General features: G+C 38.6%; 1 protein-coding gene across 1 annotated transcript in view; it reads left to right on the plus strand.

The window, feature by feature from the left end:
• Nucleotides 1-18545, plus strand: part of CNTNAP2 (contactin associated protein 2) — a 982287-nt gene that overhangs the window by 594717 nt on the left and 369025 nt on the right. Inside the window, exon 9 of the mRNA XM_073809473.1 lies at nt 16811-16938. Coding sequence (XP_073665574.1) covers nt 16811-16938 — 128 coding nt within the window. The remainder of the gene's footprint in view (nt 1-16810; nt 16939-18545) is intronic.

The raw sequence follows: 18545 nt of genomic DNA on the forward strand, positions 1-18545 counted from the left end.
TACAGAAGCCCAGGAGTTGTTCTATATTAATTGATCAAGACACATTATCTTTGTATGGTGGGAACAAGTACACACAAGGGTGAACATAGCATCTATAATTAAGATGTTAAGTACACACCAGTGCTCTCTACTTTTCTATCTCAATCTCATCTGAAAGCTCTGTAAATGATTTGCCATTTAAGGTGTATTTGAGAAGCCACAGGATGCCAAAAACCATGCTTCACAGACTAGTACAATGCAGAGTGTTTTTTCTCAGGATACTGATACGTGTGCTAGGGGAAAAGTCCATTTTCCAGGATTCTGGGTTAAGCAAAGTTAAATAGGTTTTACTCAATGTAGGGAATGTCATGGTCTTTATTTTACTAATTGGTATTTTGCATCTCCAAGAGTGAAATATAGAACATATACAGCATTTCCCACACTTGAGAGACCAGATATCTTTTTTCTTTCCAGAAAACCCATAATCATCTCCCAGAATTAACGTTTCCAAAACTCAACATGGAAAATTGTATACAACTGTATAGACTTAACCGTGAACTATGGCACCTCCTCCCAATATTCATATGTTAATGCCCTAACCCCCAACGTGGCTGTTGTCGGAGATAAGGTCTTTAAGGAGGTAATGAAGGTTAACTGGGGTCATAATGGTGGAGCCCTAGTCCAATAGGATGAGTGTCCTTGTGAGAAGAGGAAGAGACACCAGAGCTAGCTCACTGTCTCTGTGTGTAACAAAAGAAAGGCCATGTGGGGACATAGTGAGTAGATGGCTGTCTGCAAGCCAAGGAGAGAGGCCTCACCAGACAACCCTTCTGGCACTGTGATCTTAGACTTCCAGCCTCCAGGACTGTGAGAAAATAAATAAATGTTTAGGCTACCCAATCTGTGATGCCTTGTTATGGCAGTTAAGCAGACTGATGGAACCTCTAAGTAAGGTTAAAATCCGTCATCAAAATCACGTGCACTCCAAGGAAATAAAGTGGCTAATCCTCCACAGAGTCGTTTTCATCACTTTTCCATCTTCAGATTATTTGCAAACTGGGTACTCTCCCTCTCAGAAGAATGTGGCGATTTCCCCTCCTGGATCCTCTTACAGCAAAATAAATCCACACGAACAAGACACTCATATGCTTTATTCTCTCTATAAAACTGCCGCTAAGTTGAGTTTTGCACTGTTCAAGGCTTGCATAGCCCTACAAGTTCAGGCCTCTCACTCTTTTCTTTGACAGTATTTGCTATCGCTCAATTAACAGTGAAGGATTTTTATTGCCTTTCTTCTGTGGGGAGGATTTATATGCCTCTTAATTTGTGTAAGTTGGACTACATTGTAAATGATTTACCCTCTAAATTCCAAAGTAAACTTGCCAAAGAGATGACCTTGTTTATTAAAATCTAATTAACTGAAGTTTTAGAATGTCCCTGAGTGAGTTACTGAATTTCTGTCTTTCTCCAAACCTGATAAACATCAAAGCCCCAGCTGGCTAGAGTTAACCATGAAACTCCAAACCTCACTGTGAAATTATCTAGTTAGTTCTTCTTTCAGTCCTTTTCTCCGAGAGTGCAGGTCCAAGAATCTTTTCCCAGAATATGTCGGCTATCACATTTTAGAAAGGCCAGGTGTTCCTCACTTGATTAGTTTTGATTTGAAGAAAGAAATCAGGTGCTCTTTATTCCCTGGATTAGAAACAAAAGGAAGCTGCACTTGTTATTTGTATTGCCCAGCAATGGTCAGAATGTGCTAATTATATGCCACTTCAAGTCACCCTCTGGACAGGGTTATATGCCATCTATACACTACTTGTATACATAGGACATTCATGAGTTTTGCTTCCAAAAGCTTGTAAAATAATGTCGGCAAATTGATTACAGACATATGTGATAAAACATAATTGATTCAGCTCCCAGTGTATAAACAAAATCTCCTGATGCTGCAGATTCCTCCAGCTTCTATCCTATTGCTTCTTTCATTTCTCATTTCTCATTCCAACTTCAAAATAACAGTTTAGGGTTGGTCTCTACCCTCTTGTTTCCCATTTGATTATCAGTCATTGAAAATTTTCTTTATTACTCTACGGGAAGTCTTTGAGATAGGTCCACCAATGATCTCCATATTAATATATCCAATGGGCACTCTGATTTTTTAGATACTAGACATCTTTGCAATGTTTAATATAATTGACTACTTTTTTTTCTCCCTGAAGCTCCCTTCAGGCTTATATTACACATAATTATTTTGGCTTTCTCCTTCCCAAATTTCAGATCATTTATTTTCTGTTTCCTTGGGTCATCTGTCTTCCTTCATGCTTGAGACTGACAGCAATCTTAAGCCTCTTTCCATGGCTGCCTTCTGCCTCGCATTAGTCTCAGTTACCAAGAGATAATTTGAAACTTGATTTTTATTTGGACCATCTCATCCTAAAGAGTAAGCGCTTTTTCTTATTTTAGCTGAGGCCTTTTTCACATGTTTACATCCCACAGCATCTTCAAGATATTGATAACTTAAAAACAAATATCTGGGCTTCCCTGGTGGCGCAGTGGTTGAGAGTCCGCCTGCCGATGCAGGGGACACGGGTTCGTGCCCCGGTCCGGGAGGATCCCACATGCCGGGGAGCGGCTGTGCTCCGCAGCGGGAGAGGCCACAACAGTGAGAGGCCCATATACCGCAAAAAATAAAAATAAAAAAAATAAAAAATAAAAAACAAAAAAACAAAAAAACAAATATCTATCCTCTTAAGGGCCCTACAGAGTTCAGAAACGGGTAAAGGAAACCACTCCCACCTTCAAACAAGTCTTTTCTGTGCACTAGGGGAGAAAAATGAGCTGCTGAGATGAAGTGGGAATGACAAAATATGTCAAGGATGATGTGATGATTATAAAGAAAAGAGTGTGGTAATCATCAATATAAGAATCATTTCTATGGATTTGTGTTACTTGGAGGGGGCTTTAGAAATGGCAATAGAAGGAAAAAGCAATGCTCCTTAGTTAAAAGAAGAATGCTTGTATCATTGAAAAACAGTACCTTTTAGGATGGTCAGATCCACAAAATAAAAATTCAAGGTGTATTAAATTTTCTTCTGAGGCCAAATTCATCAGAACCAGTGTTCTTGTGAGTAGTCTAGTTAAGAAAAAATTTAGGGGGTGGAGAGTCTGATTATTCTCTTTCATGATGTGAAAACCTGTGAGGACAGTGAAGTAATACTTTACACAGAGAATAAATCAGATGAAAATCTGATGTTAATATTTATGTTAAATCCTGATGTTATTAGGATTTTTTTCATGTTCAGGGAAAGGATCATAAGTTAGGTGACTTCTGTTGTCTTGGAGTTTTTAGCACTGGCTCCAAGGCTGTGAATTTGACTAAGGGGTCAAGTACCCCCACGTTCTAAAGCCAAGTGCAGCTCTGGCTCAGTTACCTACATTGGGTGACGTAAGAGAAGCCTAAAAATTCCTGGAGAAGTTTAAGAGACCAATGGGAAAGATTTATTTGTGGAGTTGTTAGCATATTCTATCTACCTCTAACCATCCCACCATTATGGGAGAGGGACGGGAGAACTTGACGAGAATGAATCAGAGAGCTTGACCCATGACTGCTGGAGCTAGAGAGGACAGGACCAATTCACAGCAGCCTGGAGTCTCCCTGACTAGCTTCAAAGTGAAGGGACTCCAGCATGTAGTCAACACCCCCCTTTCGGAGTTCAGTGAGACAAGAATGCATCATGTGCCCTGTGGGCCAAATGTAGAACCTGTGGGATGAGGCCAGTCACAAGCTACCTAGAGAGGAAGGGCCATCGAGCCAGGAGCGAGACTGAAGAGCAGCCATGACAAAGCAGAGGGGAGTCAGAAGTGGCGAGATTTGTCTGCATTTGTCTGTTGGTTAGAAATAAAGCTTTAGGAACACTGAGAGAACCCAGAACGTTCACCTTAATTTTAAAAGATACACAGGGCCAGTATAAGCAAAGAATTTCCCGTTGACTACTTTTGAGATGCCAGGAGTTGGCCATTAATTGCTGGTGACGAAAATACATGGAAATGTCAAGGAGGCCACACATCAAGTACTCTGTCCTTGCCGATCATATAATATATGAGGCACAGTTTTCAAAAACACAAGGAACCCTTGTTTAGGGAAAACATGGGTGTAAATAGTTCAATTCAGTGAAACAATTTTCCTATATGATAAAAAAATAGATTTTCATATCATTTATAGGAAAACAATTGAAATTATTTAAGCAGAATTTGAGAAATGTAAACATGCATTTTCTCTTCTTAAATTCTAGAGTGGTAGAGATTGGTCTGTTTTTCCTAGTTCAGCCACTAATTAGTTGAATACCTTAGACCAGGCATAGTTTTATTCCAAATCTGTTATCTCACCTGAAAAATAAGGGTGAAAACTAATCTTCCAAACCATATGTTGGATACTGTATTAATATTTTCTGGAGAAACTACATAGAACCACAAAGTCCTATCCTCAGAGGGCTACCAATGACCCTATGCCATTGAGAAACAGACGAAATATTTATGTTTTAAGCCACACATTTAAGTTTGCCAAATTTATTCAAATGGTTACTATTTGTTTTCTGTAATAACAAAGTAAACAAACATAAGTAGAATCAAAGAACTACAGGGGAAGAAAAAATATATATTTTCCTCTACCTATCATAGGCTCTTCAGTTGGGGTCCTCTAAATTAGCAAGAGAAAAACAAACAGAATATGTTTGTTAATATGTACCTATGGAAGTACCCAGTGATCAATAACCCAAAGGGATGGTTAGAACTTGGGCTCATATACCATCTTAAGCCAAAAGACAAGGGGTTTGGGACTTCTGTGTGAGGGAGGCAAGTTATGAGAAAGTGACCAGGAGAAGCATGGTAAAGAAGAGTTGTTTAGTAAGATTTCTTATGCAGGTTTCCTTTACAAAAAGAAAACTTGTGCCCTGTTTTTAGAACTTTTCCTGTGTCTTGCCGACCTCAATGGCCTTTAGCTCAAAATACTCTATATGCCAAAGAGGCATACTTCGAAGTTCCATATTCTGATACCCTTCAGAACCAAAATATATAGCTTATCTATGTAGAGAAACCATGGCCCAGATAAATTCAGTAACTTACGTTTACATAGATGCAGAGTTGAAATAGGACTCCTGTCTTTAAGATCTAATTCTTTCCATTATATTAATTATATATGAAACTTCTAATTGAATATGATTTTCTGAAGAAAAAATAAAACCTCAATTACAGAAAAGAAATAATGAAACTGTTTAAAGAGCATTCAAGGAACTCCAGTTATAAGGAAGGTCTCTTTCTCATTTCTCACCATTGATAGTAAGCACATACTGGTTACTATTTTAGGATTGTGCCTAGATGGCTTCTATTTTTATTCATGTGTTCAATCATGAAACATACGGAATGAGCCACTCTTAGGAGCTTACTAGTATTCGGTTTATAAAGTTGCGTGAGACCACCTATCTGGCCTCAGGGAACTTGCATTCCATAAGGAAAATCAAAGAACAATTTGCGTAGAATCCTGAAATGGTTACAAAGGCTTTCTAAGAGATTCTAAACTGAACAGATAATTGCCATGCATTTACAAAAGGCCTAAGCTATTCCCACTGAAAAGGAGTAATTGAATCTGTAATTACTTCCATTTCTTAGGGGACATACTCAGGGATTCTAAAGATCTAATTGTGACGGTTGTTTTCTTAATTACTCTAATTGTTTTGTAGAAAACAGTACTGTACATCCATTGAGGAAAGCTCAGTAGTCAATGGTGACTGAGGACGCCGTGAGAAGTATTTTAAAAGTTCTACTTTATTGTGTATTAGACAGCTCTGTTGTTTATTTCAACTTCTCAAGATCCAGCCATGCTTAGATAGCCCTCATGTGCTCTCTGAACAAAGGCATTGACTTCTGATCATGATTTTCGTAAATGAACATAGAGGAACTGGCCAACCTGCTCCATGGTGATGGTAGGGCTGCCTTTTTAAGAACATGTAATCATCTCCATGTAGTTGTTTCAGTGGCGCTAGCAATAATCCTCCCTCTCCCCAATCCAACCTCCACCATTCATAGAGATATGATTTCTAAGAGAAGTCTTTTGTCTCATTAAGGCATTGCTTTTCTTAAACATGGATGGAATGGTATGTCACATTTTCCTCTGAAAGTGGCTTTTAATAGGGGCAAGGACAGAGGAAGAATGAGAGTGTTAATTTCCTGTTAAAGGAAAGGCCGAGGAGTGCATCCCCAGGCACAGAAGATATAGAAAGATGGAGTTGAGGACCAAAAAAATAAAAGATAAATTAAAAAAGCAAATAAAAATTCTCACTTACTTGAAAACAGATGTTTTAACTAAAACTATCCTTGACTTGAGTCTGTATGTTTCCTGCCTTTCTTATGTATATTAGGTATGAACTAGTAAATAATTAGGTAGTATTTGGTACTATACCTTGAAGACACATCTCATTCCTTGGTGGAGTCTGTCTCACTTTGCATAATGGATATGTTTCTGAACGGTTATTTGGGAATCAAAATTTGTCAGGTTCAATTCTTTATCCTTATTTCCTTGTACCTCCAAAGTTATAGGGAGCAAATGAGATCATCCAAGGGAAAGCACTGAGTATTTTTAAACTCTATACAACTCTGAGTTATTTATGTGTTTTTTATTTAAGAGATGGAAAGAATAAGAACAATGCAAAGTCCTTTAATAAAAGTAATACTACTGAATCTGACATCTTTAGTACAAGTTAATAGTAGAATAGTAACTATCCAGAAAAACTCAGGAAAATTCTTATAGGTTTTTACCTTTTGACTTACTTTTTTTTATTGTATGTATTTAAGGTGTACAACTTGATGATTTGATGTATGTATACATTGTGAAATAATCAAGCTCATTAACACATCTATTATCTCACAGTTACCTTTTTCTACTGAAGTATAATTGTCTTAGAATACTATATTTAACATAGTGATTCAATATTTTTATACATTACAGAATGATTACCACAATAAGTCTAGTTGCCATCTGTCACCATACAAAGTTATTAAATATTTACCATAGGGAAATATTTACCACATTCCCTATGCTGTACGTCATATCCCCTGACTCATTTATTTTGTAACTGGAAGTTCGTACCTCTTATATTCCCTCACCTATTTCACTCATCCCCGCAACCCATCCCCTCTGGCAACCACCAGTTTGTTTTATGTATGTATGACTCTGTTTCTGTTTTGTTATATTTGTTTGAGAGTTTTATTTTATAGATTCTGTATATAAGTGAAATCATACAATATTTGTCTTTTTCTGTCTGACTTATTCCACTTAGCATAATACCCTCCAGGTGTCCATACATGTTTCGCAAATGGCAAGATTTCATTCTTTTTTATGGCTGAGTAATATTCCATTATTTATATATATGTATATATCACATCTTCTTTATTCTTCTGTTGTTGGACACAAGTTGCTTCCATATGTTGGCTATTATAAATAATGCTGCAGTGAATATAGGGGTGCTTATATCTTTTTGAATTAGTGTTTTTGTTTTCTTCAGAAAAATACCCAGAAGTGGAATTGCTGGATCATATGATAGTTCTATTTTCAATTTTTGACATTATTTGCATACTGTTTTCCATAGTGGTGGTACCAATTTACATTCCAGCCAGCAGTGTACGAGGGTTCCTTTAAGGCCTGTGTTTCCTTATTGATTACCTGTCTGGTTGATCTGTCCATTGATGTAAATGGGGTGTTAAAGTCCCCTACTATTGTGTTACTGTCAATTTCTCCCCTTATGTTTATTAATATCAGCTTTATGTATTTAGGTGCTCCTATGTTGGGTGAATATATATTTACAATTATTATATCCTCTTCTTGGACTGTTCCCTTTATCATCATGCAATGTCCTTATTGATTACCTCTCCTTCAAATATGAATGTTAGCCTTGCCAGGTAGAGTGTTCTTGGTTGTAGGTTTTTTCCTTTCATCACTTTAAATATATTGTGCCACTCCTTCTGGACTGCAAAGTTTCTGCTGAAAAGTCAGCTGAGAGTCTTATGGGAGTTCTCTTATAGGTAACTAGTTGATTTTCTCTTTTTGCTTTTAAGACTCTCTTTATCTTTAATTTTGCCATTTATTATTAAATTATTATAATGTATTTTGGTGTGGACTTCTTTGGGTTCATCTTCTGTGGGGCTCTCTGTGCTTCCTGGACCTGGATGCCTATTTCCTTTCCCAGGTTAGGAAACTTTTCAGCTATTATTTATCCAAATAAGTTCTCTCCCTTTCTCTCTCTCCTCTCCTTCTGGGATCCCTATAATGCCAATTTTCGTACACTTGATGTTGTCTCAGTGGTCTTTTAAATTATTCTCATTTTTTACATTTCTTTTTTCTGTTCAGCTTGGGTGGTTTTCACTACTCCATCTTCCAGTTTACTGATCTGTTCCTCTGTATCATCTAATCTACTGTTGATTCCATCTAGTGTATTTTTAATTTTAGTTATTGTATTTGTCACCTCTTTGCTTCTTTATGTTTTCTGACTCTTAAACTTCTCACTGTGCTCATCCATTCTTCTCCCAAGTTCATTTGGCATCTTTGTAATCATTACCTTGAACTCTTTTTCAGGTGCGTGGCTCATCTCCACTTCATTTAGTTCTTCTGGGATTTTGTCATGTTTGTTTGTTTAGAACATATTCCTCTGTCTCCTCATTTTGCCTAATTCTCTGTGTTTATTTCTGTGTATAAGATAGGTCAGTTACATTTCCCTATCTTGGAGAAGTGGCCTTCTATAGGAGACATCCTGTGGGTCCCAGCAGCAAACTCCCCTTTGGTCACCATAGCTATATGCTCTGTGGATGCCCTCTGTGTGAGCTGCATGGGACCTTCCATTGTGGAGGAGCTGACTATTGTGGGCATGCTGGCATGCAGAGCTGGCCCTCAGCCCAGTTGGCTGCCAGGTCCTGCTTTGTGTGGTGCCTTCTTGCCTGCTGGTGGTTAGGGCTGAGTCCCAGGGCAGTTGGCTGTGCAGTCCAGGGGCTCCCAGGGCCAGTGCCAGCCCACTAATGGGCAAGGCTGAGTCCCGGGTGGCTGCGTGAAGGGCCTGGGGGGACCCCAGACTGGTGTTGGCTTTTTGGTAGAGAGGTCCATGTCCAGGGCAGCTGGCTGCTGGGTCTGGGAGGGCCTGGGGCTGGTGCCAGCCCACTGGTGGGAAGGTAAGCCCCAGCACTAATAGGCTAGAGGGAAGACTCCAGAATGGCTCTTGCGAGCACTAACGTCCTCGTGGCAGAACAAGCTCTCCGAAATGGCTGCTGCCAGCCTCTGCATCCCCAGAAGGAGTCCCAGTTGCTCCTTACCTTTCTAAACGGCTCTCCAAAATCAGCAGGTAGGTCTGACCTAGGCTTCTGTCAAAATACTCCCTCTGCTCTGGAGTGAGAGGGTGTGAGATTTTGCAGGTATCCTTTAAGAGCAGAGTCTCTGTTTCCTGCAGCCCTCCAGCTCTCTTGTACACAAGCCACACTGACCTTCAGAGCCAGACGCTCTGGGAGCTCATCTTCCCAGTGCAGGCCCCCAGCTGGGGGAGCCCAGTGTGGGGCCTGGACTCCGTGCTCCTTGGGGAGAACCTCTGCAATCGTGATTCTCTCCCATTTGCGGGTTGTCTTCCCAGGAGTGTGGTCTTGACTATACACTGTTTCCACTCCTCCTACCTGTCTTGTGGTTCCTTCTTTGCATCTTTACTTGTGGAAAATTTTTTCTGCTGGTCTTCAGGTTGTTCTCATAGATAGTTTCTCTGTAAATAGTTGTCATTTTGGTGTGCCTGAGGGAGGAGGTGAGTTCAGGATCTTCCTATCTGTCATCTCGGCTACACCCATCTGGCCTACTCTTTCTAAGTACTCGCTATGGAAAAAGTACAGTCTACTTTCTTCCAAAGTAGTATAATGTCTGGGGATGGCCATTAGGAGACAGAAAGGATCCAGAGGAAAGATACAAAAATTTATAGGAAATTTGAACATATTGTTTGAACCAAAATTACACAAAATATCCCAAAAAGTTTAGAAATGCTCCTTGAGATGAAAATTTGATGCTATAAAGTATTGGCATTTCCAGGAGATTACACTGGCAAATGGTGACAATTGAATAGAATTTTACTTTTAGGCATGTCCTGGTAAACCATAGATATTTGGTTTTTGCTGAATGAGATACAGTTTCTATTATAAAGGTAGTTTGGGAATTTGCCATTGATCCTTATTCCCATCCCCAGACCCCGGCACCTACTAATCTGCTTTCTATCTTTATATATTTGCCTTTTCTGGACATTCCATATAAATGGAGTTATGGCATATGTGGTCTTCTGTGTCTGACTTCTTTCACTTAGCATCGTGTTGCTGAGGTTTATTCACTTTGTGTTGTATGTATCCACATTTTATTTCTTTTGCTGATGAACAATGTTCTATTGTGTGGATATACTACATTTTGATTACCTTTTACTAGTTGATGGACATTTGGGTTGTTTCCACTTTGGGGCTGTTGTGAATAAAGCTTCTGTAATCATCTACCTAGAAGTCTTTGTGTGGACATACGCTTTCTCTTGGGTAGATATCCAGGAATGGAATTTTGGGTCATATGGTAAATCTATGTTTAACTTTTTAGAAACTACCAAACTACTTTCAAAAGTGATTGCACCACTTTGCAATCCCATGAGCGATGTATGATGATTCCAGTTTCTCCAAATCCTCGTCAACACTTATTATCTGTCTTTTCTATTATTCTGATAAGAGTAAGGTGGCGTCTCAGTAGATTTTTAATTGCATGTCTCTAATGACTAATAATATTAAGCATCTTCTCATGTGTTTATTCCCCATTTCTATGTCTCTTTGACATCTTCTGTAGCTAAATCTTTGACTTCCTGTATTCTTCCAAAAATTTCTACCTTGTTGATTCTGTGATGGAAATACAGGAATGTTCACTGACTGTAATTCTATTTGTTTGTTTGTTTTAAGTAAACAAGTACTTCTAAAACTTCACAAAGCAGAAGAAATTCTTCTCTGCTAGAATTATAGAACATACTCATAGTGTGGTAACTTTTATAACATCTGGTAGAAAAGCAAGCTTATAATTGCAGGCACTTGGACTGTTTATTTTCCTCTAAGGATTTGTTTTTTTACTGAGCTAAGGGCAAGACGAGCGTGCTTTTTGCTTTCTCAGCAGGATAAGAAAAGAAGGCAAGGGAAGAGCAGCAGAGTAAGACAGAGTTCCTCAGAACAATAGTACTGACACAAAATAACTGTAATGCCAGGTTAGAGAAGCAAACTCTGTAGAATCAAGTTTTCCTTTAATAACAACACTGATAGAAAGATTATGCAAGAGTCTGAGTTCAGGGCCTATTTGAAATGGATGATAGAATTTTTCTAATGTACCAGCTTAGCAATAGATGTAATTAGATTATGCTAACATGATAAATAGTTACTGAATATCTCCCTAAATTAGATTGACCTCGATCATTAAAGATCATAACTTTCAATGAAGGCTTGTTTTGCTTGCTAAATAATTTTCACACAGGTGCTAAGATAGAAGTCTTAGAGGTATTTGGAAGGGTGCCTCATCAGGTCTCAGGTTATTTTCTATTCATCCACACATCATTTTTGGAAAGTGGGTTATGCTGTAGGATCACACAAGAAACTTCATGCTAGCCAAACCACTTTATTGCCACCCATGAATTTGTTTCCACAACCAATTTGTTTCCAGCGGAGTTGACTGTTCGGTGAGTTTCACAAACAGTTGTTTGTGACTTTAAAATCCCTGGGCCTATTTATATCCCTGATCAAAAGTGATCGAGAAGGTAACTTTGTATTTTTTTTTTCTCAGCTGATAATTATTTTCTCCTGTTTTCTTGGTTTGGTTAAGGAATATCTGAGGGTTATCACTGCAGTAGTCCCTCATCCAAGTTTTTGCTGTATATGGTTTCAGTTAACCTTGGTCAACCGTGATCTGAAAATATTAAATGGAAAATTTCAGAAATAAACAATTCATTCATTTAAAATTGCAGTGCTTTTGTTCGTTTTACTTAATAATGACCCCAAAGCACAAGAGCAGTGATGCTGGCAATTCAGATACGCCAAAGAGACGCCATTAATGCTGCTTTTAAGTGAAAAGGTGGTGACTTAGTAAGGAAAGAAAACTGTATGCTGACGTTGCTAAGATTCGTGGTGAGAACGAATGTTCTGTCCATGAAACTGTGAAGAAGGAAAAAGAAATTCGTGGTAGTTTTGCTGTCATACCTCAAACTGCAAACGTTACAACACAGTGCTTAGTTAGGATGCAAAAGGCATTGAATTTGGACGATAAGATATTGTGTGTGTGTGAAAGAGGCCACATTCACATCTTTATAACAGTATATTGTTACAATTGTTGTATTTTATCATTAGTTGTTGTTAATCTCTTACTGTGCCTAATTTATAAATTAAACTTTATCACAGATATATACAGTACATATAGGAAAAAGCATAGTATATATAGGGTTCAGTACTATTTGTGATTTCAGGCATCCACTGGGGGTCTTGGAACGTATCCCCCGAGGCTAAGGGAGACTTCTGTATTAGCTGAACTGTAACCTTTTGTAAACTTCAATATACCATTAAAAACAGTGGTTAGCTTGGGGATGGGGTAGTTCTAGACCACTTTTACTTGGTGTGCTGATGGCGTGGGGGATGCCTGTGAGTATAACATTACAGATATCTTTGAACTTACTAATCACAAATAATTTTCTCAATGTTTCAGGATACCTAAGTGTATCTAAAAAGGTACATTTTCACCTCATCTGTAAATGAAAATTAAAAGAAAAAGGCTTTTAATTGACATAGTTGTTTTTTGGTTTTCTTCTGTTTTGTTTCTCCCCTCTTTTTTGTGGAAAATCCTAGATTGGGATCCAGATAATCTAGATTTGAATCCAGACTCTATAGTTATGAGCTAGTGACCTTGGTCAAGATAAATTCTCTGATTCTCATCAGTAAAATGGGGATAATGATGCCTCTATGGAAGAATTGATTTCAGATTAGATGTTGTATATGAGAAATAGTCTAATATACACAGGTATTCAATGATAAATGCTGTATTGTTATTATTTTCTATGAATTAGAGCAGTGTTCTTCATATTTTTTGATACGCTATTTAAAAATTTTTTGAGCACATATTTACAAATAAGTATAAAAGTAAGATACAGGTTCTAGTGAATTAACATTTTATGTTCAATATAAAAAATTAAGTTTTTAAAAATGATATAAAGTTGTCATTAATAATATCTTCTCTAAAATATTAATAGAAATTAATCATTTTACCTTTAATTGTTTTAGTAACTGTGATGTGATTAAATACATATTATTTTAAATAATCTTGGATTACCAATTTGAAGATCTGCCTCTCTGTGTTTTTCATTTTGATACTTGACTTTATTGACTATCATAGTTGAAAAATATTACCTAAAGGTACATATAACAAACTAGATAAAGGTATATTGCTAAGTGCACCTACTGAATCATGATGTTAATTTTTCAGTTTCATTGACCAGTAATGCAAAGGTTTTGATCAAATGTAGTAAATTTCTGTCATCTCTGAATCAGTTTTATTTGCAAAGTAACTGAATAATGACCCATTTCAGTATTATAAGTCCAAAACCCACTGGAACTCTGCATTTACAAGATTATTACAAATATTTTAAAATTATGTTTCCAAGTTATGGAAGTGTGTAGATGTGTAAATTCTTATGAGGTTATGCACATATAAATTTTGGCAATAAGATTACATAGTGATTGGAATATTTCCAAACATTTGTTTCCAAAATACTCTTATATTAACACAAGATTTGTTACAAAGTAGTCACTTTCTCATTCACTGTAAATGAACCAACAATACCGAGTATCAGGTAAGGATGTTGAGCATCCTGACACATGACTGCAGGCCACCTAGTGTGACGTCCATCAGAAAGTTAATCATTAATAAGGTTTAAGTTACTTCTCACTGCTAGAGTAAATAAATGTTGGCTTAAATGCTTTTTTCCCCACCTCAGAGATATTCTCATGCCCCTTCCCTAACCCTGTACTCGACTGTGGGGATAAGTTGCACATTAGGCCACCATGCTTGTCAGTGGGATATTTGCTCAATAAATTCCCAGAGGAAAAAGGGGCACTGATGATTTGGAGCAAGAGTTGGCAAGCGTTTTCTATAAAGGACCAGATAATAAATATTTTAGTCTTTGAGGGCCATATGGTCTCTATTATAACTACTCAGCTCCGCCAGTGTAGCCTGGAAGCACCATAGACAATATTGTAAAAAAAAAGTTAAATTGAAAAGTGACTTTATTTCAGTAAAACTTTATTTATGGACACTGACTTTGAATTTTAGGTAATTTTCACATGGCACAGAATATTATTCTGCTTTTGATTTCTTTTCAACCATTTAAAATTTTAAAAAATAGGACTCCCCTGGTGGTCCAGTGGCTAAGGCTCCACGCTCCCAATGCAGGGGGCCCGGGTTCCATCCCTGGTCAGGGAACTAGATCCCACATGCCGCAACTAAGGGTACGCATGCCGCAACTACAGATACCGCATGCTGCAACTAGGACCTGGCACAGCCAAATAAATAAATATTAAAAAAAAAAAAAAAAAGCTTATGGGCCATCACAGAAAAAGCGACAAGGTGAATGGTTCTCAGGACTTAGGTCACAAATCCCTGATCTAGAGTCAGTTAATTCTAAGTGATAATGAACTTGTAGAGAATCTTGGCCTGAAGTTCCACAGGAATGCACATTACTCTACTAAGTTGTCAAATCACAGTATGTTATTAAGGGTGCTTTCATTTATTGTCCCTTTAAGAAACATTAAATATCAAATTTAATAGCAAAGACTTTCTTCCCTCTCTAACATGATTTTAACTGATAGAAGTTCTAATATAAGGAGTTGGGTTTACAAATGATTTGAGGCTGGGTCACCAGTAGCTGCAGTGTCAGTAAGAATCACAGTGCTTTTCTGCATGATCTTAGTTCTCATATGATTAAAAAAATATTTTTTTTTGGACTTCCCTGGCGGTCCAGCTGTTAAGACGCCACACTTCCACTGCAGCGGGTGAGGGTTCGATCCCTGGTCGGGGAGCTAAGGATCCCGCATGCCATGTGGCAGCAGCCCAAAAAAAAAATTTTTTTTGTAAACTTTATCTTGGAAACTCATTGAAATAACTAAGGCAGTGGAAAATACACTTGTTTGCGGTCCACTGGCTAAATTCTGTGACTCCTTCCTGGGTTTCTGTGGGTCCTGACACATGAAGGAGCATATGTTCAGTGACTTTCTAGAAGGTCAGAGGAGCAAGTAACTGCTCCTAACAGCATAGCCTTTTAGAGACAGGTTTCCAAGTTGGTTCTCCTCAATTCCCTGCAAGAGATGCAAATGACAGATCTTTAACCTGATTATTGAGCTCTCTCCCTCATTCTTCTTTTTTTTTGAATTAATTTTTATTGGAGTATATCTGCTTTACAATATTGTGTTAGTTTCTACTGTACAGCAAAATGAGTCAGCCATACATATACAAATATCCCTCCCTTTTGGACTTCCTTCCCATTCAGGTCACCACAGTGCATTAAGCAGAGCTCACTGTGCTATATACAGTATGTTCTCATTAGTTATCCATTTTATACACAGTATCCATGGTGAATATGCATCAATCCCAATCTCCCAATTCCTCCCAGCGCCCCCCCCCCACCCCGCCAACTTTTCTCTCATTCTTCTATCATCCAAAATCAGTTTTCTCTCCTGTGATCAGTTGTACATACAGTTTCAAAATTCTCATTTACATTCAGGCTGAACAGTGCACAAAATCACGCAAAAAGATAAATTTGTGGAATGACCTTAGCACTGATTTGTGCCTCCCAGTCATCTAGCCCCACACGAGGGGATCTCCCGGCCACAGCAGCACAAAAAGAGGATGAGGGGGTAGCGATTTCCTATTAAGGTGAAATCTGTGCTGCATGGTAACTCACCTTGGTTCCATCCCTGAGAACATCTCCTGTATTTCTGTGCTTCATCCTAGAATCAATACTTTACAACTAGCCTTGCCCTCTTCCTCTATTTAGGGTGGGTATGGGGTTGAGTTAGGAGACCTGAAACAAGATAGGTATAGAATAAACAGGAGAACAAATCTAAGAGAGAAGCCAAATTGGGCTTGCATCTCAACTCCACTCCTCATTATGGATGGAAGTAGACACTTAGTGAGCACCCGCTCTGTGTTCCAAACGTTGCATAAACTCTCTCAGCTGTTAAAATAAACAAGAAGAGATGAAGGACCTAAAAGTATCTCTTATTTAGCTGATGCGCAGCAGGGAAGAAGGCCTCTGAAGCAACCGCTTCAAAGCAATTAAGGAGACAAGGGAGCTTTTTAATAGGGTTTTGTTTCTAATTTTATGCAAGAGATCAGGTTGGCTTTGTTGAACTTTTGATTCCCTGACAACAGCAGACTCTGCGTGCATGCTCAGCGTTTGATGTGTGTACTTCAAGCAACATGGTAGGCTACACTCAACCTGAAATAGCGTGCTGTGTATTGGTTGTGACTCTCTGGAAATCAGGGTGTCAGTTTTGTTTTCCAGAAGGCAAAGCGGTCACAGTTGCTTCTGAGCCATGAGCTGTGAAACCACCCAGTGGAAGAGAGGGAACAACTCTAACTGTGGTTCTGCTTAGTGCGCCTCTGAGCATTTATTGGAATGTGGTCAGTTGTTAGACAACTTAAACAATGATCAAAAAAGACATGTTTCTGACTTAGCCTCCTCATGCTTTTCTGTCTTTCCCTGTGATTCAGGAGGAAGGACGCTGGCTTCTTATCCTACAAAGATCACCTGCCAGTAAGCCAGGTGGTGGTTGGAGACACTGACCGGCAAGGCTCGGAAGCCAAACTGAGTGTGGGTCCCCTGCGCTGCCAAGGAGACAGTAAGTGTGCCCGTAGCTGGGCCTGGCACCTCCTTACCAATTTTAAATAGTGTTTCCCAGCAAACGCGAGGTTGGCAGAAAACAGATTGCTGTTCGGTATAAACAGAGCCAAATGGAGGGCTAGGCAGACCTTAATACACAGAGGAGGGCAGCAAGCTGTAAGTCTCCGGTACAGGAGGCTAGATATGGGCGTAAAATGTGGCTATCCATCTTCCTTGTATATTCCTATGTAACAAATGTGACTACCTAAGCTTATGGTGACACAAGTAGCAATGCTAATAGCATAAAAGCAGCACTCAACAGCTGTGACTGCACTGAGTGCTGCCGTTAATGCCATTAGCATGACTATTTATATCACCGGAAACTGAGTTTACGGTGATATAAGTAGTAGCATTAGGGCTTAATGTATCATTGTAAACCTGGATTATGGTCACATAAAGTTGGACCTTAGTGCTATCAAATCTCACCAACATCAGAGCTTGATGGTCCCTTGTAAGCCAAAGAGTGTTTCTGTAACTACATCTTGTTTTCAGGATTGGGCACCACAGAGAGGAATTTGGGGCTGTTGGCAGTCAGGGAGTTAGCCTGATGATCCCACCTATTTAAGGGTAGCATTAGGATTTTATGTTGTTCGATACCCTTCAGTATGCTTTCTGCGTAGTCGGAGGGGACTGGTGACAGGCTGCTGTGGGCATTCTGCAGTGAGCATCCTGGGTGTCATTTCCTCTCTTCTCTGCACACATGATTGGGCAGCTCTTCCAGGAGTATGCTTTTGTGATTGTGTGCTAGGCATCAGGAGACTAGATTCTGTTCCCTGAGTAGCTGACTTGTCAGAAGACCTCAGGCAAACTCCTCCTTTTTCTCTGCTGTGGTGCTCAGAATACCACCTGCGTCCCAACTCCTCCTGGGGAGGCCATAAAGATTTTAGTGCCTAGATCTGGATTCCTCCTAGCAAAGCATTCTGTCAGATGGAGTGTTATTACCGCTTCCATAAATCAAGGGAGAATTAGACCTACTCAATGTAATAAATTATCGCATCTACTCAAAGAGGTGTCCTAAGGAATGTAATGAGGCATGCTCAGGTGTTTACTACTTAGTACATCAAGGCTGTCAGCAATTAAACCATGCAGTGTTCCTGATACAAAAGAGAGATGGAGTTTGTAGTGATTTTTCCCTTCTTACACAGAGAAAATGAAAATGCTGTCCTTAAAATGAAACTGGTCAAAAGAGCTTTGTCATGCATTTATTAAACAATAATACTTCATTTGACTAGCTTAGTAGAACTGTGCAATAAGAAATTTTGTTTCGACTGCTTAAGAAAAGATATTGACATAAAATAATAATATATATGCCTTTTTAAACACATATTTTGAGAGATGGACTATAGTGTCACTCTCAAAATAGGCAGGTTCTCATGGGTTATCTAATGAAAATCAGTTTCATTATGTCATAATTACTCATTAATATATAAAGGTAAAGTAGTTCTCACTTATCAATTCTAATTCTAAAGTTAGCCTTAAATTAGAGAAAGGGTTCCCATTAAGTGATGGATTAAGTCAATCTAGTTATACAATCCCACTTCTGCAAATTTTTTTTACCACTCTTAA

The sequence above is a fragment of the Tursiops truncatus genome, chromosome 9 (assembly GCF_011762595.2).
Source record: "Tursiops truncatus isolate mTurTru1 chromosome 9, mTurTru1.mat.Y, whole genome shotgun sequence".
NCBI classification, from domain to species: Eukaryota; Metazoa; Chordata; class Mammalia; order Artiodactyla; family Delphinidae; genus Tursiops; species Tursiops truncatus.